The sequence below is a fragment of the Malus sylvestris genome, chromosome 2 (assembly GCF_916048215.2).
Source record: "Malus sylvestris chromosome 2, drMalSylv7.2, whole genome shotgun sequence".
Classification (NCBI taxonomy): domain Eukaryota; kingdom Viridiplantae; phylum Streptophyta; class Magnoliopsida; order Rosales; family Rosaceae; genus Malus; species Malus sylvestris.
In genome coordinates this window covers 9,519,440-9,540,749 of record NC_062261.1, presented here as the reverse complement: position 1 = coordinate 9,540,749, position 21,310 = coordinate 9,519,440, and the positions used below count along the sequence as shown (strand labels likewise).

Sequence of the window (21,310 nt, the reverse complement as noted above, 5' to 3'; positions counted from 1 at the left end):
TGGTCACAGCAATGTAGTGGGAGCTGCCAGCTTCACGTGTTTTAATTTTGTCAGAGCACTTTGAAAAAGTGGTATGTGGTATCTGGAAAGCTGATGTTACGTGTGAAGATTACAGACAAGCTTTATCTAAGGAAATCTGGCTCTCGAAGTTCTGAGAGTTGTGCCTCTTCGGTTTTCGAACAAGCAATCCCGTCGAGGATCTGACTCTCGAGATTCGGAAAGCGGTGCTACTCCGGTTTTTGAGAAAGTAATTATGTTGGGAGTCTTTTCTCGAATGTGAGTAAAGGTTGGACGTTCTTGCCAACCTGTCTTGCCGCAAAACACGGAGGTCGACACACATAGGGACTTTCCAGTTGTCAAGCAGTGGTGCTGTTCCTTTACCCTTATGGGTAATAGTAGGGTAGCTGGAACTTCGAAATTCTCGTGCCTAAACTTTGTCAGAGATCTTTGACAAAGTTATATGTGGTACCCGAGGAGTTGATGGTGCATATGGAGAGCGGTGATTGAACAGTAAGATTCACGTGCTTTCTACTTCACCAGAAATCTTCGACAGATTGCCCGTAATTTCCGCAAAGCTGAGTGTGCATGTGACAGGTGCTGACGAGGCTGAAAAAGCAGGTGCTTCTTCGATTTCTGAGATCGGCCCTCGTGGTCTCTGAGCAGCCCAGCTTTTGAGAAAGCAAACGCCTCTTCGATTTCTGAGATCGGCCCTCGTGGTCTCTGAGCAGCCCAGCTTTTGAGAAAGCAAACGCCTCTTCGATTTCTGAAGCTCCTTCGAGTGCAGATTTTTATAGAGGTTGGCATTAAGTTCCACAGCACACTTGAATCTCTACCAGTAGAAGCTCATTTCTTGCACTTCTAAGATCTTGATTTGTCTGACCTCTTCCTTCTTCAACACATTTGAAAATGTCTGGACCATCCGACCGTCGTTTTGACTTGAACCTTGGAGAAGAGACAGCCACGCCTTCTCCAGACAACATATGGCGCCCATCCTTCATATCCCCTACTGGTCCTCTTACCGTTGGGGATTCTGTGATGAAGAATGATATGACCGCTGCAGTGGTGGCCAGGAACCTTCTCACTCCTAAAGATAACAGACTACTTTCCAAACGGTCTGATGAGTTGGCTGTTAAGGACTCTCTGGCTCTTAGTGTTCAGTGTGCAGGTTCTGTGTCTAATATGGCCCAACGCCTATTTGCTAGAACCCGCCAAGTTGAATCATTGGCTGCTGAAGTGATGAGTCTCAAACAGGAGATTAGAGGGCTCAAGCATGAGAATAAGCAGTTGCACCGGCTCGCCCATGACTATGCTACAAACATGAAGATGAAGCTTGACCAGATGAAGGAATCTGATGGTAAGGTTTTACTTGATCATCAGCGGTTTGTGGGTTTGTTCCAAAGGCATTTATTGCCTTCGTCCTCTTGGGCTGTACCTGGTAATGAAGCTTCAAATGATGAACTTCCAATGCCTCCTCCTTCTGGGGTTTTGTCAAGTACTGAGGCTCCGGATAACCACCCTCCGGTGCTTTCTCTTTCTGGGGCTCTACCGACTGCTGAGACTTCCCCTAAGCAACCTTTGTGAAGGCTCCCTTTTGTTTGTTTATTTTGACTCATGTATATGTACATATTTGTGGCTTATCGAAAATATTAATAAATAAGCTTTGCTTCATTTCAACATATTGTGTTAAATACACCAAAGCCTTCTTCATAAAGTTCTTTGAATTTTTGCTTTTGTTGAAACCTGTATTGTTGAAGCTTTGTGAGTGAAGCATGTAGTTTGAGGTAGTGTTCCCTTAATTTCCCGAGTGAGGAAAACTTCTCGGTTGGAGACTTGAAAAATCCAAGTCACTGAGTGGATGTGAGACTGCCGAGTATCAAGGTGCAGTAGCATATGGTGGGAGTCCCCCAAGTCTTCAGTCGAGGGAGTTGACGAATGAGGTGTCTTGCTAATAGTCCATGTCGTAAGTACCAAAACTTCATTCTTTTGTTTTCTAAGTGGTAGCCCCGGACTTTTGCTTCATATATTTTGTTTATGAAGGTTGCTAGGCCCGAATAAGTGGAATTGCAGAAGGTGTAACGGTTGGTAGCTGTTTTATGGAAAGCCATCTGACTACGATAGTCTTGCACATGATGACTATAGGGAGATACACACACATACTGCTATGATAGAGGGTGTAACCGTTGGTGCATCACAATCATAATGGAAGCATCACAATGATGGAAGCATCACAATGATGAAAGCATCATAATGATGAAAACACCATAATGATGAAACATCATAATGATGTTTCTTTGGTGGAATTGTTTTTCATTTCCCCTAACAACCTGAATTGGTTTTCAATATAACACCATCATCTGTAGCTCGAATCACAAAGTTGTCTTCATGAAAGTTGTTCTTTAATTCCTTAACTACAACATATCCAAATTTGAGAGCCATCAGATCAGTACAACTCTAGAAATTCAGGTACGACGAGTGATTGTTCATCATTTGTCTGTCAACACGTCAGACCTGTTGTGAGCTTCAAAAACTCCATTTTCTCTTGCTTAGATCAACATACTTTCTTCATCGAAGTTGTTCCTCAGCTTGTGAACTACAACATATCCAAATTTGAGATCCCTCGGAGCAGTATAACTCCAGAAATCCAGGTATGATGAATGACTGGTTATTATTTTTCTGTCAACCCGTCAGATTTGTTGTGAGCTTCGAAACTCCATTTTCTCTTGTTCAGATCGGTATGCTTTCTTCATTGAAGTTGTTCCTCATCGTCTCTTTCATAACATATCAAAAATTCAGAATGAACTAATGGTTAAATATTTCCAGATCTTCGAAACATCACAGCAGCTTCGAAATCTGCAAGAATCCGACTGTCATGTTTGGAGCTTCAACACTTTAATTTTCGTCGCTCAAACAGAAATGGTTCCTTCTTGAAAGTTGTTCATATGCTCAAGAACTATAGGGTGTCCAAAATTCAGCTCCATTGGAGAAGAGCAGAGGTTGCAGAAATTTGATAGATGAAAGGAGGCGGAAGAGGGAGAGAGAGAAAAAGTCTCTTGGGTTGGATTTCTATTTTGGGGCAGATTCCAATTTTTGTAGCACCTTCATTATTGATGAATTGCTTGTACTTTTGTCCATTATGAAACTTGGGACTTTGGCTTGTTGTTGGATCTATTATAATATGTTTGGGAACATATATAAGTGAATAAATAAGAAGGAAAATTTTGGGCCCTTGTGGGTGTAAAACAAAAAATGTTTATGTTTACCCAAGTGTTTTTGTACAAGTTCAAGGGCATCTTGGGTTTTGTGAACAAAATTTGTTTATTTGGAGCAAGGTTTTGTGTTGAAGCTTTGTAGGTGAAGCTTTGGTGTTGAAGCTTTCTAGGTGAAGCTTTCTAGGTGAAGCTTTGATGGTGAAGCTTTGATGGTGAAGCTTTGTAGATGAAGCTTTGTAGATGAAGCTTTCTAGGTGAAGCTTTGATGGTGAAGCTTTGATGGTGAAAGTATGTAGAGGGAGCTTTCTAGGTGAAGCTTTTTTAGGTGAAGCTTTGTAGGTGAAGCTTTTTTAAGTGAAGCTTTTCGGGTGAAGTTTTTTTTTGGGTGAAGCTTTGTGGGTGAAGCTTTGGAGGTGAAGCTTTTTAGGTGAAGCTTTGTGGGTGAAGCTTTGGAGGTGAAGCTTTTCGGGTGAAGCTTTTTGGATGAAGCTGTTTTTTTTTTTTTTTTTTTTTTTTTTTTTTTTGGCGCTTGACACAGTCTTCATTTGCTTGTTTTGTAGTGACTGTGGAAGACGGATTGCTTTCTGATTGAGAAGGGTTCCGGCATCGCTTGCTATGAATGTAAAAGAGTGAGGGCTGAGTTGGCTAAATTACCTCTTTATTGAATTCATTGCCAAATGGCCTTCATTACATAGGATGCCGAACGGCTATAGCTCAACACTTGTACATCGTGAGTCTATTTGTAGTAGTACTTCAAGTGATCAGCGTTCCATGGATGGCCAAGGGTCTTGCCATCGGAGCTTCTAAGTGTGTAAGAGCCAGGGCGACTGATGCCAATGACTTCATACGGTCCATCCCAGTTTGGACTAAGTGTGCCTTCACTCGGGACTCTGTCGCAGAGTAATCTTTTCTTTAAGACCCAGTCTCCTATTTTGAAAGAGCGAGGCTTGACCCTAGAGTCATAATAGTTGGAGATGCGCTGCTTGTAGGCGACATTCCTCAAGTGAGCTTGGTTTCTGTGTTCCTCGACTAAATCCAAGTTGAGGGTGAGTTGTTTGTCATTTTCACTTTGAATGTAGTTCTGGACTCGGAATGTTGCTTGCTCGAGCTCAACAGGGACAACCGCCTCTGTGCCAAAGGCAAGTGAGAATGGAGTTTCTCCTGTTGAAGTCCGATATGAAGTGCGATATGACCAAAGAACTTGGGGTACAAATTCTGGCCAACAGCCTTTAGCTTTGTCCAAGCTGGTTTTCAAAGTGCGCTTGATTATTTTGTTGATGGCCTCAACTTGTCCATTAGACTGGGGATGAGCTGGAGAGGCAAAGCATAAGTTGATGTTGAACTTAGAGCAGAACAACCTGAACTTCTTGTTGTCGAACTGTCGCCCATTGTCAGTAACTATCGCATTGGGAATGCCGAATCTACAAAGGATGTTCTTCCACACGAAGTCTTCTATCTTTGCCTCAGTAATGGTTGCCAAGGGTTCTACTTCGGCCCACTTTGTGAAGTAGTCCACTGCAACGACTGCGTAACAGACTTTGCCCTTCCCTGCCGGCATTGGGCCGATCAAATCAAGTCCCCACTGGGCGAAGGGCTAAGGGCTGATCATAGGAGTAAGAGGCTCTGGAGGGGAATGAGGAATAGCCGCATATCGTTGACATTTGTCACATGAGCGGGATACTTTGATGGCATCCTGGTGGAGTGTTGGCCAGTAATATCCTTGGCGAAAAGTCTTGTGTGCTAGGGACCGAGATCCAGCATGATCTCCACAGATTCCCTCATGTATTTCCCGAAGGACGATTTCCGCCTCGGCAGGCGTAAGACACCTTAAGTATGGCAGGCTAAAACCTCGCTTATAGAGTTGATCATTGATGATCAGGTAGCGGGTAGACTTGTATCGAATTTGCTTAGCCTGGACTTTATCATTTGGGAGGATGCCATGAGCAAGGAAATTATAGATCGGGGTGATCCAACTATCCCCCTGTTGTAAGTTGCATACTTCTGCGGCCATGGTGCTTGGTGTTGCCAACAGTTCGACATGAATTTTTCTTCCAATCTTGTCTTCCACAGCTGAGGCGAGGCGAGCCAGGGCGTCTGCATGACTGTTTGCCGCTCGAGGAACTTGGGTGATCTGGTAGTGGAAGTGCTTGAGCAAAAGTTGTGTTTGCGCAAGATATGCTGCCATGGAGCTGTCCTTAGCATCAAAGTTGTTGGTAACCTGGTTGACCACTAATTGGGAGTCACTGAAAATATCAATTTGTTTAACCCCGAGGTGTTTGGCCAAACGTAATCCTGCTAGAAGGGCTTCATACTCGGCCTCATTGTTTGATGCCTTGAATTTGAAACGAAGAGCATACTCCATTGCTACTTTGTCGGGCGTAGTCAAGACTAGTCCCGCTCCACAGCCCTGTTGGTTGGATGAGCCATCAACATACAGACTCCATGCTGAGGTCGTTGATTCTACTTTCTGAGCTTCCGATGGTAATGAAGCTACTGCTTCAGGTGTAGAAGCAATGTCAACAGGATATGTGAAGTCGGCAATGAAGTCTGCCACTGCTTGGCCCTTCTCAGCTGGCTTTGGTTGGTAGGAGATGTCAAACTCACCCAACGCTATTGCCCATTTGATCATTCGCCCTGAAGTGTCAGGACTTTGGAGTATCTGTCGAAGAGGATAATTGGTAAGCACGATGATGGAGTGCGCTTGGAAGTAAGGGCGGAGTTTTCGAGCAGACATGACCAATGCCAGAGCCAATTTCTCAATGTTAGAGTACCGTGTCTCCGCATCTTGTAAGGCTTTGCTAGCGTAGTAGACAGGTCGCTCAATATTCCCATCCTTTCGAATGAGAACGGAACTTACGGCTGAAGCTGATACCGATAGGTAGATAATGAGAATGTCTCCTACCTCGGGCTTGGAGAGTAGAGGGGCTTTACTCATGTACTCCTTGAGGTTTTTGAATGCCTCGGCACATTCATCAGTCCATGTAATGTACTTCCTACTTCCCTTAAGTGCTTTAAAAAAGGGAGCACATTTGTCTGTGGCCTTAGAAATGAACCTGGTTAAGGCTGCCACCTTGCCAGTAAGGCTCTGGATGTCCTTTGAAGTTACCGGTTCCTTCATGTCGAGGATTGCTTTGATCTTCTCGGGATTAGCTTCAATGCCTCGTTGGCTAATCATGAAACCTAAGAATTTGCCAGAGCCTACGCCGAAGGCACATTTGTTGGGGTTTAACCTCATTCGATACCTCTTCAAAATAGTGAAAGTTTCAGATAGGTTGGTGATGTGTTGGTCAGCATGTTTGCTCTTGACTAACATATCATCAACGTAAACTTCCATGCTCTTCCCAATCTGCTCGGCGAACATTGAGTTGACTAGTCTCTGATAAGTCGCTCCTGCATTCTTTAGGCCGAAAGGCATGACTTTATAGCAGTATAGTCCTCTGTCGGTAGTGAAGGCTGTGTGTTCTTGATCCGAAGGGTTCATGAGGATTTGGTTGTATCCTGAGTAAGCATCCATGAAGCTCAGGAGTTCACACCCGGCCGTAGAGTCTATAAGTCTGTCAATAAGAGGAAGAGGGAAGCTATCTTTCGGACACCCTTTGTTTAGGTCGGTGTAGTCAACACACATTCTCCACAAGACCTTTTGAAGCAAAAGACTTTCTTTGGTCGGATTTTTCTTAACAAAGACCACATTTGCTACCCATGTCGGGTAATTGACTTCGCGGACAAAGCCTATGCCTTTGAGTTTTTCAACTTCTGCTTTCATTGCCTCGTATCGTTCAGCGTTATAAGATCTTCGCTTCTGTCTCACCGGCTTGATCTTGGGGTCAATACTCAAACGATGACAGATGACATCGGGAGAGATGCCTGGCATGTCCTCGTATGACCAGGCGAAGACTTCAGTGTTCTCTTTCAAAAAAGATATCAATGCTAACCGAAGGGGTGGTGACAATGTGGTGCCAATCTTCACCATGCGATCTGGATAATCTCTTGAGATAGGTACCTTCTCCAACTCTTCAGCAGGTTGGGCTTGCTGGGTGAAAGAGTCATCTCGAGGATCATCGGGTTGATTGTTGCTATCAGGAAGATCCAAGTTCGCTTCATCTAGGCTGGTCTTTGTGACTTGGTCATGTACAGACAGGGTTTCCTTGGGTCCGGGCAAGTGTTGTTGCTTAACTGAAGTGTTGTAACATGATCGTGCACTAAGCTGATCTCCTCTGATGTAGCCGTTGCCATGAGGGGTTGGAAATTTCATCAACAGCATATGCGTGGATACCATAGCCTTGAGATCATTGATGCCTGTGCGCCCAAAGATGACATTGTATGCCGTTGGGCAGTCAACCACTAGGAAGTTAGTGGTAATGGTAGCCGTGTAAGGGCCTGTACCAATAGTAAAGGGTAAATGTATGCTCCCTAAGGGTTGCACGATATCACCGGAGAAGCTTATCAGAGGAGAAATCGAGCGATCGAGCAAGTGTTCAGCTACACTGAGTGCCCTGAAAGCTTCGGCAAACATGATATTGACCGAAGCCCCTGTGTCTACGAGGATTTGTCGAACATCAAAGTTGGCTATGTGAGCCTCCACGATCAATGGGTCGTTATGAGGGTAGATGATGCCTCTTTCTTCCTCAGGGTAGAAACATATCGGATCCCAGTTAGGCTTTTGATACTTCCCTCCCCTGATGTCTTCCACGTGAAACACTTGGTGACCAGGCCTCAGAATTCGTTCACTGTTTTTCATGGCCCTATTGGAAGATTCAGATATGGGTGTGCCGCCGCTTATGGAATATATGACATTCACCTGGCGTTGGTTACGGTTATCCCTTTGAGTGTGAAGGAGGAATTGATCAATTTTTCCTTCTCGTGCCAAAGCTTCAATACGATCACGGAGGATGATACATTTCTCGCTATCATGGCCGTTATGCTCATGGTAGCAACAAAACATGCCCGCGTTATTCGGGGGCGTGTAATCTGGGTGCCTCGGCTTTGGCTTTGGTATCAGGTGAGCTATGCTGGGGTAAATGGCCGCGCATGTGGCATTCAAGGGCGTGTATGTCTCATACCTTGGGGTAGGGGGCATCTTGACGCGGGTTTGACCCACTGCATTGACTGCCTGGGGGCGAGCGTTATTGTGGCGATACCCTTGGTTATCGGGATAGTGTCCCTTACTCTTTTTACTGAAATGAGAGTGGTGAGGATGGAAATCCTTCCTCTTGCCTTGAAATTGATATGTCTGTTGATTCGGCGAAGCATTATGCAAGGCATGGGGAGGTGCCACTGCTGTTTGGAAAGTCGAGATCTTCTCATTTAGGTGAGTCTGGCTTCCACCTCCCACTTGTTGATAAAGGATGGTTGTAGGGGGTTTCTCCTGATATGTCTTTGCCTCGGCGGAGGCATGGTTATAAGCCTGCGCCATCACCTCAGAGTAAGTCTTCCAAGTATTGGCATTGATCATGTATTTAAAGAAACAATCACGTAGGCCTGCCGTGAAGGCTTTGAGGGCAGTCTTGTCGTCTGCCTCGGCACACCGGGAGTATTCATGGCTGAAGCGGCCAGCATACATACGTAATGACTCGTCTGGCTTCTGGCGGATAGTGTACAGGTCATCTGCAGAGTGCAAGCGATCGGTTTGGAAAATGTGTTGGGAAACAAATAGTTTCCTCAATTCCTCAAATGAGTCTACCGTCTCAGGTGTAAGACGACAATACCAATTTAGAGCTCCGCCAGAGAGGGTGGAGGGGAAGAGAAGACATCGCTCTTCGTCGGTGTGCATCCGGTATGCCATGGTGGACTCAAAGAGGTTAAGGTGCTCAATCGGGTCCTCTTTTCCAGTATAAAGTTGCAAGCCAAGCTTTTGCTTTGTCTTTGCTTGAAGGGGGGTGTTGAGGATCCTCCTTGTAAGAGGGCCAGGCCTGGGTTGGTTCCAGTCAGGTATTTCAGCCTGACGTTCAGCCTTCAACTTGTTTACTTCCTCAAGAAGTTGTAGGACAAAGGGGTCCTGAGCGGAGTTATGTGCCACTGGAGCTTTCTTTCGTAAATCTCCATCTCCTCTTGGAATTAGAAAGGTTTGATCAAAGGCATGTGATTTTTCCCTGGACTCGTTGTACTGGTTTCCAGGGTATGTCTGTCGGAACACCTCTGAGTCCCCTGTACCCTCATGTCTCTCTAGGACTTGTTGCCCCTTCCCCAAATTGGTGGCCGGCTCGGGCAGTGGCAGGGGACCGAGTCTCTCAGAAATCCTTGGGTCATTGATATTTGAGCTTATATGGATGGAATTCTCTCGACGTTGCTTCAGGAAATCCCGACAATCGCGAAAGACGGCTTTCGATCCTTCTGCCCCTTCAGCAAAGAGGTGTCTCCCTCCACTTCTCATGGTTCGGGTCGAAGCAACTGGGTTAAGAGAAGCCTCATGTTGATTATCAAGTCGAGGGGTAATCTGTTCCCTATCAGGGATATCTATGTCGAATGCATGTGACCCTCCATGTTGGAGGGCACCCAGTTGATGGTTGACTTCCACGGGGGCAACAAGCTCGCGTGTCTGAGCTTGCCTAGCTTCGTGGAGTGTCTCGAAGAGCTTCTCATATTGCTCCTGGAGGACCTCATTCCTCATTGCTATCTTGTTGTTCTGAGCTTCCAACTCATCGACTTTAGCTTGAAGAAGAACTCGTTTTCCTTCATTCTTTCGTTGTTTCGCACTATGTGCAAGGGGGGTGTCATTCTGTGTGCTGTGGCTTCCTTCGCTTCCCATGTTGGAGAGGGATGCCTGATCAAAAGAAAGTGTACGAATGATAGAAACCAGCTTGACACAGCTGAAGAGAGTAGGAATAAGTGTCGTTTCCCACAGACGGCGCCAAATGTTGATGCACAAAATCAGCGAAGACTTTGGTACAACAGAAAGTGTCAGGTTTTGTGACCTTCGCTTGGTTGCTTGGTTGCTTCAGTCACTAGTGAGGATAAGTACATAAATGAATAGAGACAGAGAAGCAAACACAGGATGTACGTGGTTCACCCAGATTGGCTACGTCCACGGAGTAGAGGAGTTCTTATTAGTAGTGAAGGGCTTACACAAGTACAAAGGATCAAGCTCTCAATTTAGTGAGTTCTTGTGAATGATTTAACACAAAATGGCATCAGGCAATATTGTGGGGGAATGACCCCTATTTATAGAAAAACTTGTAGCTTTGTCACATTGACATGTGTCATGTTATGATTGGTTCTTGATGTTGACACGTGCTGCGCTCTGATTGGCTTCTAATCTTGACATGTGTCGAGTAGTGATTGGCCTCCTGGTCGGAGGGGAACTCTTCTGGGTCCTTGACAGTATAGCGTTGGCCGGTGCTCGGTAGTTTCGGGATTGGTCAAGTATGGTACAAACAATTTTCTTTTAAAATTGTTTTTGGTGTTAAATTGTGTGCCACGTGGGGCCATCCCTTTTTTGGTCTACTTCCTCCCTCTCTTTCCCGTCACTCTCCGTCACTCTCTCTTTCTTCTTCTCCTTAACCGTGCCACACTCATAACCCATATCCTAAAATCATCATCAAATCACAATTTCAACATCACCATCGTCTTTATCTCGTCGCTACGAACTCAACCATAGTCTTGGCATCTTGGAAGTCGAACCATGAAGCCCCGTACACGAGCTCCGACGCAGACCGCCACTTTCGAGGCAATTTCCGGCCAAAATACAACGCGTTGTCCAGCATGCAAGGTATCAATCTCTTTGCCTCACTTATAACTACAACTTTCCATTTTGTTTCACTCAATTTCGTTGAGTATTGAAGAAGTTATACTCATTTGAATTTTACTAAGTTTTCGGCCACCTCCGAGGCTTTCGAGGCATTTTTCGGCCACATCACGGCGAGTTATACATTTTGTGAGGTACCATTCTCTTCGTCTCTTCGAGGGCTACAATTTTTGTTTTTGAATCACTTGATTTCGTTAAGTATTGACAAAGTTATGGCCGTTTAAACTTTGTGTAAATTCCTTCCGAATCCGGCTTTCTCTTTCGAATGGGTCCGGCGACCCACATTCCAGAAAACCCAGGCCTTTTAGGCCATTTAGAACTGGGGCTTTAGGCCCGTTAGATCCGAGCCCAACCCAAACCCTTTTTTCTTTTATTTTGTTTTAATTTTAATTGTTTAATTATAAAGGCCTTTGGGCCATGTTTAAATTAGGGCCTTCAACCCGCTCCCTTGTTGAACTCAGAAATCCTTAGGCTAAAAGCCTTTGGGCCTTTTGAACCAGGGCTTTAAGCCCTAAAACCTAGGGCCTAACCCAATAAACCCTTTTAGTTTAAAAACTCTAAACCCAATTATTTACCTTAGGCCTTTTATCAACCTAATTCTCTAACCCATTAACCTAACCCTAACCCAAGTCCTAACCCTAAACCCTAGTCGGCCCAAAACCCTTTATGGAGAATATTCAGGAAATATTTTATTGACGTTTACGAAATTTATCCGGGACCCTTCTTAGGGTAATTCGATGTTCTGAATCCGTTTCCAATGTCCGTTTTTTCAAATTCGATTGCTATTATATAGTTTTATTTATTGGACTCTTTATGTGCTTAGAGACAATTATAGTGGCGTTTCTGTCTTCGCTAGTTGTGTGGCTCATCGGCGGCGAAGTATTGTGAGTGGACCCCTTCTAAAAATGCATGTTTTAATAGTAGAAATGCATACATGGAAAAACATAATTTAATGATTATGTTCTATGAAACGCTTTGAGATAACATGCTTACTGAGGCTATTTTGAATTATTACTATTTTTCCTATAACCCATGTTCTTGTAGAATATCCGATGGATGACGATATGATATTTAGAATATGTTTCGAATACCTCTTTATAGTATAGATGATGGATGACTTTATACTATGAAGTTGCTTTTCAAGATATATATGTTCAGTGGTTTTGTACTTACTTAGTGGTCTTTTCTGCTACGGGAGGTAGGGATAGATTCCGGCCCGTCCCGGATGATGGTTTGGTGTTGGCATAGGGCTTGAAGTGTGTTTCATCTGGCTATTTAGCACATGGACGGGAAGCCGGCATGGGGCCTGAAGTGCATTTTCCTCTGACTGTCTGCTCAGAGACGGGGAGCCGGCATGGGGCCTGGAGGTTATCGGACAATTCACTAGTGATTATTATATATATAAGTTATGCTTTTGAGACATTGCACAGCATGCTAGGTTTCGGAAAACCTATGTTTATCATTATATATGTGTTTTCATAAAACCTGGGGGTTAGTACGTTAATAACTGTTTTACTATATATATATATATATATATATATCAACTTGGTCCACGCATGTTTGTTTTGCCCCACCTTTAGGACTTAGAATCGAGGTATACAATCCCAGCATCCAGACACTTCTGCATCGGCATCTTTGAGTCCTCTTGATGTAGGACCCATTCTTTTGTTCATTCAATTTTATATTATTTCTTTTAGTATTCTAGTTAGTTGTCTGTTCTGAATACGTTCCTTAAATGCATATTCATTATTCTTTTATATTTATAAGTCTTATCTATCTCTTGTTTTCAGCAATTGCACTCAATAAATGGCTTTCATCACTTTCGGGTGTCGGCCAGCACATGCCTATCCTGGTATTCAGGGAATATCGGGATCGAGGCGTGTCATTGTTATGTGTGAATTTTTTCTTCATATGATAATGCACTACAGAGAATCTGCAAGTTGTAACCGAGAAGAAGATCCGCAAGTGCTCATCCCGAAGAAAAAGAATGGTGCTTAGGTGCACCTTGGTGCTTAGGTGCACCTTGGTGCACCTTAGGGTGTGCATGCTTTGTTGTTCGCCCAATTGTGATTAACGAATTTGCTATATACAAATGTCAATCATAGTTGTTAAGGTTCAATAGGATAATATTAGGAAGACTAAATTTGTAGACAAAATTTTGTAAGCTAAACGATATGAAATTTGAAGATTGGATTAGTACTTAAGCGTTGATAAACGTGCTCATGCTTATTGTTTACACATCATTTAGTCTATAGATTGAAGCTCCCTAGCATTACCCTGGTTCAATAACTTACAAGTTACACCAATCTTCATATGGTAATTGAAAATCGGCAAGAAACCATCTTCTAATTAGAATCTGTAACATTAATCGAGTCCCAAACTACATACTTTTGGGAGCATAGCTACCTCCACTATCTTCTTTGCAGCTGGCCATACTAATTTATGAAAACCTTTAATTCATATATGTTCTAATTTCGTGTATGAACAAAGGCTACAAAGTGCATCCCAAAGTTTAATTTAGTAACTCACACATTTGTTGTCAAAATATCATCACTTTTGTAAATTTAATTTAATTTCTCCACTAAATTGGTGATAAGAACCACATATACGGTAACCCTAAAATTGCAATCTCTCAGCGTGTCAGATCCCAATGTCTTAGAATGTATATGTTCACGTGCAACTTCTTCCACTGGCAGAAATGGTTACACCTAACACCACTACACATATCATATCGAAGATCCGTTTCTCGAGAGATTTTTTAGTGTGATCGGCACATGAAATGGTAAATTACGTGTCATTATACAAATAGTATGATATATGTGTTAAAAAGTTAATAACTTAAAAAATAAAATTTCTCACTATTTACATAAAAACACGTGATGAACCACTCATGTTTTCGTCACAATTAAAAATTTCTCCAGCTTCTTGTGCATTTTGTATTTGTTTTTTTTTTCCATTGATTTATTTTTGAGTTAAAAACAAACAGGAGAGTGAAAAGAATAAAAGAGTGAAAATCATATTTCCCGACAACAATTTTATCACATTTTTCATATTATAAATAGTACTCTAGAGTCCACACTTAAAATCACAATACAAAATATATCATCAGATCATTCAAAACCATGAGCCTCATGAGAAAAATGTCTCATAACATTCTACTTTTCTCTCTTGGTCTAGTAGCCTTCCTCATGTTTGCAACAAGCATGGGAGGCAAGGCACAAGGTTTCAGCATCAAGATGTTCACCACCCTTTCACCAAACCTCACCCTACTTGAAAAACACCAAAAACTAATCCAAGTCTCGAAATCTCGAGCCCATCGATTTCAACCGATCACGAACCCTAATTCATCATCACCAGTACTGGTCCCAAACACCATAAGGTCTTACGTTAGACATGCATTCAGTGACTTCTTTTACACAGTGATCACCATCGGCACACCTCCACAGGTAGCCAACCTGGCAATCGACACCGGTAGTGCTTTTACCTGGGTTCAGTCTGCAGAATGCAGAAAGTGTATCGTCACGCCATTGCCAGGCTTCGACCTCAGGAAATCATCCTCGTCAAGAGTCCTGCCTTATAATCACCCGCTTTGTGTTCCTCCATTCCTCAGCCCTCGCGGCCGTGGCTGTTCCTATCTTTTAGAGTATGCTGACCGTACTACCACTGAGGGTTTGGTCGGATTTGAGAAATTTACATTCTTATCCGAGAAAGGGCAACAAGATGTCCCATTGGCGTTTGGGTTAGGACTGGTGAACAATATAATCTTCAGCGTCCGTGACGACGATCATCCGAATCCGATAATCGGGATTATGGGGTTAGGGAGGGATCATCCCACAAGTATTCTAAGACAACTCACCCTTCTAAGATTTTCCTATTGCCTAGCGCCACAATTTGAGGCCACCCCATCATTGTTACATTTTGGTGACGATGCAAAAATTATAGGTGCCACAAATGTACGTAGCACACCAATTTTGGGCGGTCCAGACGACCATTATTACGTGAGATTAAATGGTATAAGCCTCAACGGACAACTTCTCCCCATCGATCCGAACTTATTCAAGCTAGGGGGAGGAGGGGTGGTTGTTGATACGGGGGCTCCGTACAGTCTTATCGTCGACGAAGCGTTCCAGATCTTGAGGCAGGCTGTGGTGGACTACTTTTACAACATGTACCAATGGCAACCAATTCCGAAAACTGCGAGAGACGACTTTGACCTTTGCTACGACTTCCATACAGTATTCACTGCACCGTCAGTGATGCTTCACTTCGAGGGCGGCGATATGGAGGTGCATAAGCCGTCACTCTTCACAGTCGTTGAAAAAAAGAGTGAGTTATGCATGACGATATTGTCACTGGGTACTAGTGAAAACTTGCCAAGCATCGTGGGCGCGGTTCAGCAGGTTAATTATAAGTTTTTGTTTGACGTTGGTGCAAGGATGTTGCACTTTGCTGAAGAAGATTGTTGAAGATTGACAGTATAATTAGGGTTTAATAATTGGTATGTATATGTGCCGATCATGAAAATCTAGCAGAATAATAACAATAATAACACTTAAAGACATTTGTATGTTCGGTTTATTGCCTAGTTATTCTTAAATTCGACATTTATCATAGAATCAAACTGAAAGAAGCTGAAGCTAGCAGTTCCTTTATTCAACTAGTGGTGCTTACAAACACAAGATCTACAACAAAGCGAAGCAATTCAGCGCGATCGGTCTTCGTATCTTCCTTATCCCTGCAACAAAAAAAGGGAGCGCAAACTCAGCTTGCAGTAAAGAGTTGCCAGATTTCGTGTCATACATCGATGCCCCGATAAAGTATTTGATATCTAAAATTTTAATCTTGCTTACATAATGTGCATCGATCTTTGACGTAGCGCGACATACTGAAGGTATCCAGCGATAATCCTTGAAGCATAAGAGAACTAGAATCCGCACCAGAGAATGTGAGAAAGCCTCAAATTATATTTAGTTGAATAATATGAAAAGTAACCCTAAAGGATGCTAGCTTATATAGAAATTAGCGTACTTGGGGACTTGTTGCAATGACAGGTTAAGATCCAACATAATCATTAGCACCAAAAACGATTCCGATGATGCAACTTCGAAAAAGATTGACGTCTAAGAGAAGATTATCAGTTGGGGTGACTCTCGATCGAACGGGATACGTACAAAACGAGAAGATAATATAGAGACAGTATCATTCACCACAATTCATTTTAAATACTAGATCAAACAAATTAAGTTCAAATACGACGCAAGGTGGTACTGACAGGAGTCATATAAATCCACAATTGAGCCAGCATCCAATTAATCAAACACATCACATCTTATATTCATGTTATTCTCAACTCGTAGTTGTCGTCGAAACTCTGTATAATCTGCTGCATGCCTTAATTATTACTGGGCTCTCCTACGGTACTTCGTATGAATCCTCGAACAACTGCGACTTAAGCCCAAATGAAACTCGAACGGAGTCTTTCAAGACTTTCAACCAAGTAAAATTAAACTCATAGACTTATATCCACAGTTTATCAGAACCATATTTTGTGAAACATCTAGTAGGCGAACATATGCATGCATATATGATCATCACAAAAAAAACAAAAAGTATAGAAGATAAAGAACCAAATTCAGTCATTTGAACAATCAACACATGGAATTCAAACTTTTACTACACACAATATAATTGGATTTAATCCTGCATTTAAACACGCATAATGCTATATATGTTGGAGAATAAACGTTGTCACAAGACCCGTCCGTAATGACATCTTCAGCTTCTCTAGATATCTGAAGCCCTAAGTTCACCCTCGATGTCATCCACAACCTGCGGTTGCAGCTGAGGTTGCTGCTGTGGTTGCGGCAGAGGTTGCTGCTGAGGCTGCGGCTGATGTTGCGGCTTTGGTGATATCTGTGTGTCCTATTTGCTCTTTCTTACAACACATCCTACTACAGAAATGGCCAACCAGTGCAACAAATAGTGAGATGCCGATTCCAATCACGATGTTAACAACCAGGCCAGTAATTTTTTTTTCCGGTGACTTCTGGCCCCGTGCTCTTATAGTTAGAGGTTTTCTGGAGTGCAGATTGTTTGTGTTGAGCTCGTGGATAAGAGGAACTCCATCCGATACAGCTGCGCCTACTTGCCATACCTGCAAAAACAAAGAGCACCATATGTGAGTCGGTACGATCGCATCTAACTCATCACTACATACCGAACAGCCTTCTCAGAAAGAAAAAAAAAACCAAGATACAACTCACATCAAACCATCAAAAAAGGTTATGAATGTAAAGTAACAAAAGCAAATGATGAAGGGAAAATGTTCAAAGTGATTATCATCACCACATACATGAGGTCACCTTAAGCACACAACCCTAAACCATCGATCGGGTTAATAAAACTATGGTGTTTTCCCACCCCGATAGGTGGTAGCAAATCACTAGCAATCCTCAGGTTTAATTAATCAAGGGATCTGGTTGATGATGGTTGAAAAATTATTTTAAGGGATGTGCTATCCACACACCCCATTTTACTTCTAACACACATCTTGATAATTTCTGTCCGTTGATCTTCTTCAATTCAATCTGATCTGATGGCCAAAAATTAAAAAGGTGTGTGAGAAGTAAAATAGGGTGTGTAGATATCACACCCCTATTTTAATTACAGTGCCAATATATAACATATTCTTTTCTAAGAAGCTAAAGAAATATATGATCAGACTTTTCCTTCCCTTACCAGGTTCAAAGTTTGAATATTTTCTGGCATCCTTATCGTAACAAATATGGTGATGAATCCCAACCCCGTGGACGCCTCGGCACTCATCTGCCGTACCTCAAAATCAATTGGAGCCTCTACTAGGATGGTATACGAAGTTAAATGGAATGTCTTCACCGTTATGCTGCCGATGGGTTGTCTAAAGGCAACCAAAACTTGTGCCCCGAGCATGCCCGTGCTGATTGGGTTTATCCCCCATGCAATCCAGCCCTCTGGTTCGGCAGGCGGAGCAGTGAAGGCGATCGACAAGGAGGAGATAGACGGGTCGAACAACCAGTAGAGGCGAGAGTTGAGTGTAGGGAGGTCGTCACATTCGTAGTAACTTGTATTTGGGAAAATCTGGCTTGGGCAGTTGGAGTGGACTGATGATACTGAGAATATTAAGATAAAAGCTATAAACCCTAGAAAGTTCACCATTTCATTTAACTTTTTGTTCACTACCCAAAACTGCAGATGGAATCCTTTTTATGGTATTCAGAAACTCAAACGTATTTGCAGGGAACCTTCACGAGGCTCAAGATGACGTTGGTCATAGCTCAAGATGACGTCGTTGATATATAGGAAAGGAACAAGAAAGAACTCACTCATTGCGTGCGGCATACACATTAGACTATTAGAGAATTCTATTTTTGTTTTTTAAAAGGAGAAACTTAGATTGCCCCACTCATTTTCTACAATTTTTTTTATTAAAGATTTGATTCCACCTAAGCATTTTTAAATTTATTTAAATTAGTTTTTTTTTTAAATGAAAATTGTTATAGGTGTTGTAGCCTATTTTATCTGATAAGGTTAAAGGGGGCCGGCAGCAAAGGTAGAGAGATTGAGAGAGATGTGTTTGTAGAATTGTAGGGGAATATGTGTTGTTATCCCTCCTACATTGTGCCTTTATTTATAGTAGGAAAACGAGAGAAGATATTCCTTCTTCCCTAAGTAATACAAGTTGTAATAGGAAATGATAACTAGAATCAAATATAATCTAGGATTTACACAATCACACTTAAACTAGGAAAGTTTACAACACTCCCCCTTGAGTATGTAAATACTCAAGGTAGATTTAGCGTCATGCAGAAGTTAAGGAACTCGACTCGTCGACATTGATTCTAAGGAACAACGCTAATTCTCAATAAGGTAGGAACTTGCATAGCTAGTAAGTCTCACTAAAAAACCCTAAGGCTATGACAAAAACCCGATGAGGGACAAAATCCATAGTTTATGGAAAAATATGTGAGAAAAGCAAAGTCAAAAGAAACGTCTACGAGACGTTATCAGGGATATGACCAGCCCAATGTGGGTGTCTCGTTAAAACCTAGTTAGGTAGCAAAAACCCAGTGGAAAAAATGCTCCTAATTGTAGGGGAAAATAGTACATTAAGATCAAGCAAGTATCTTAAGGATACTCCCCTTGAGTTTGACACAATTCCAAAGAGAAATAGTAATGTTACAACTCAGAAAGTTTACGCATACCAATTCCATGAACAAGCTTCTGAAACATCGTCTTCGGCGGTGATTTGGTGAAGAGGTTGGCTAGATTGTCTTGTGAATGGATTTACGTGACTTCAATCTTCTGATGCTCTTGTTATTGATGTGAAAAGAAGAACTTCAACGCAATGTGTTTGGTGTTGTCTCCTTTGATATAACCTTTCTTGAGTTATTTGATGCATGCTGTGTTGTCTTAAAAAATCGTCGTTGGGACATCAACGGTGGGATAAAGATCGCATGAGCTTCAAATATGGCCCACTACTGTTTTCAACCAAAAGCATTCCCGAGTTGCTTCATGTACGGCGAGAATTTCAGCATGGTTAGATGAAGTGGCAACTAAGGTTTGATTAGTTGACCTCCAAGAGATTGTGGTGCCTTTAATGGTAAAGACATAACCCATTTGAGAACGCGCCTTATGCGGATCATATAAGTATCCTGCGTCGGTATAACCAACAAGGCAAGAATCGACTCGAGAAGCAGAGGGTGCGGCATCACTCAAGGATCCGTAGGGATAGAACAAGCCCAAATCCGTAATACCCTTAAGGTAATGGAAGATGTCTTTCACACCCATCCCCTATCTTCACCTGCCACCACCTCCTCTGTCCCCGACCCTTTCCCCACCCACGCCAACAACTCCAACCTTCCCCACATCATCTCTTCATCCTCCCTCCAACAGCTCCAACCCCCTATTCCCTTCCCATCTTCCTCGTCGGTCCCCTCTCCAAAACCTTCCTTCCAAGCCCAAAACCCCTCCTTCACCTTCCCCGCAACCCCCCCACCCTTATTCTCCCTCCCGAGCCTCCCAACCACCTCTATCTCCTCCACTCTCTTCACCTCCATCCCATTCAAAACTAAAAATAAAATAAAATTTGAACCCAGATTGTCCAGATCGTCGCACCCCACCCAACCCTTCCTTCCCGTCGAAGTCGGACCATCTCATCCTTCCCCGTCGAAGTCGGACCACCTCAACTGGTTGTTTTATTTTTATTTTTTAAAGTATTGAATGGGAGGGGAGGTGAAGATAGTGGAGGAGAGGGAGGTGGTTGAGAGGCTCGGGAGGGAGAAGAGGGGTGGGGGGGTTGCGGGGGAGGTGGGGAGGGGTTTTGGGCTTGGAAGGAAGGTTTTGGGGGCCCGGGGGGGGATTAACGGGGAAGATGGGAAGCGAATGGGGGGTTTCGGGGGGAAGGGGATCTGGGTTTGGGATTTTTTAATTAATTTTTTTAATAGAAAATAGGTCCCGCCTCAAGCCACGTCAGCATTTTAATGGAGGAATTGACAGACAACTGACAAAATGTATGAAATTGTAAAAAGTTCGTAGATGAGGTATGACATTGAAACTTTTTAATGATGAGGTATGAAACTGTTAATGACCCAATAGTTGAGGTAGTTTTGTGTAATTTACCCAAAATATTTCATGCTGTATTATTGACCTAAGATGCCACATTGTATCCGAGAATACGACCCTATATACTAAGTGTTCTAATACAATTGGTAAAAAATTTAATTTTTAAAGTATTTAATCACTAATATTATGATATTTGGCGTGTCAGACAATGTTTCTGGCACACTATAAACTCTCTGAAAAATTAAAGTGTTAAAACTTCAGGAACCAAAGCTAGCTCTGCAAAAATAAATAAACGAAAAGAAATAGACAGATGGATTTATATTTTCCGAGTTCGGCACGCGCACGCGGTGATTCCAATACTTAACAAACAAGATTCTTGAGACCATAAAGGGAAGAAATACTGCCTTTTTGTAAAAACCAGAGGAACTTTCATAAAAATAAACATAAAAACCCAGAGGAACTATATGTCACTATCAGACGGGGCGTACAGAAGGGAGATAGGCCAAATAAAAATAAAAAGCGTGAGTTTGTAAATGAAAAATATTGAAGTGATCATTTGTACAAAAGATAAGTCAAACAACGAGAGATCCATTATCATCTCATGTTGACGTTACATTAAACACGACCCTGAACCCTCGTGGGGATTGTAATTGGTAGCTCGGATGCAACCCAACGCCAATTGGCAGGTACAAAATCTTTGACGATTCTTAATTGGGTAATGCTAGAGACTAAATTTGTAGGCAAAATTTACAAACTAAAT

General features: G+C 42.6%; 2 protein-coding genes and 1 long non-coding RNA gene across 3 annotated transcripts; 2 read left to right on the top strand and 1 right to left on the bottom strand.

Annotated features, from left to right (window-relative positions):
- Window positions 1–2,010: 2,010 nt before the first annotated feature.
- Window positions 2,011–3,225, top strand: LOC126604344 (uncharacterized). Its single transcript, XR_007616577.1, has 2 exons — window positions 2,011–2,645; window positions 2,729–3,225. It is a non-coding gene; the product is annotated as an uncharacterized LOC126604344 (long non-coding RNA).
- A 10,839-nt stretch (window positions 3,226–14,064) lies between these two features.
- On the top strand, window positions 14,065–15,527 carry LOC126604230 (aspartic proteinase nepenthesin-1-like). Its single transcript, XM_050271390.1, has one exon. It carries the CDS (start codon window positions 14,073–14,075, stop codon window positions 15,414–15,416), a length of 1,344 nt encoding a protein of 447 aa, XP_050127347.1. The 5' UTR covers window positions 14,065–14,072; the 3' UTR covers window positions 15,417–15,527.
- A 1,037-nt stretch (window positions 15,528–16,564) lies between these two features.
- Window positions 16,565–18,144, bottom strand: LOC126604288 (auxin-induced in root cultures protein 12-like). Its single transcript, XM_050271484.1, has 2 exons — window positions 17,689–18,144; window positions 16,565–17,104 (listed from the first exon to the last, which is right to left on the bottom strand). The coding sequence occupies exons 1-2, from the start codon at window positions 18,142–18,144 to the stop codon at window positions 16,769–16,771; spliced, it is 792 nt and encodes a 263-aa protein (XP_050127441.1). The 3' UTR covers window positions 16,565–16,768.
- Window positions 18,145–21,310: the final 3,166 nt, after the last annotated feature.

Coding starts and splice junctions, on each gene's coding strand:
- LOC126604230 (XM_050271390.1), top strand. CDS start 14,073: ATGAGCCTCATGAGAAAAATGTCTCATAACATTCTACTTTTCTCTCTT.
- LOC126604288 (XM_050271484.1), bottom strand. CDS start 18,144: ATGGTGAACTTTCTAGGGTTTATAGCTTTTATCTTAATATTCTCAGTA. Junction 17,105..17,688: donor ATATTCAAACTTTGAACCTG/GTAAGGGAAGGA, acceptor TTGTTTTTGCAG/GTATGGCAAGTAGGCGCAGC.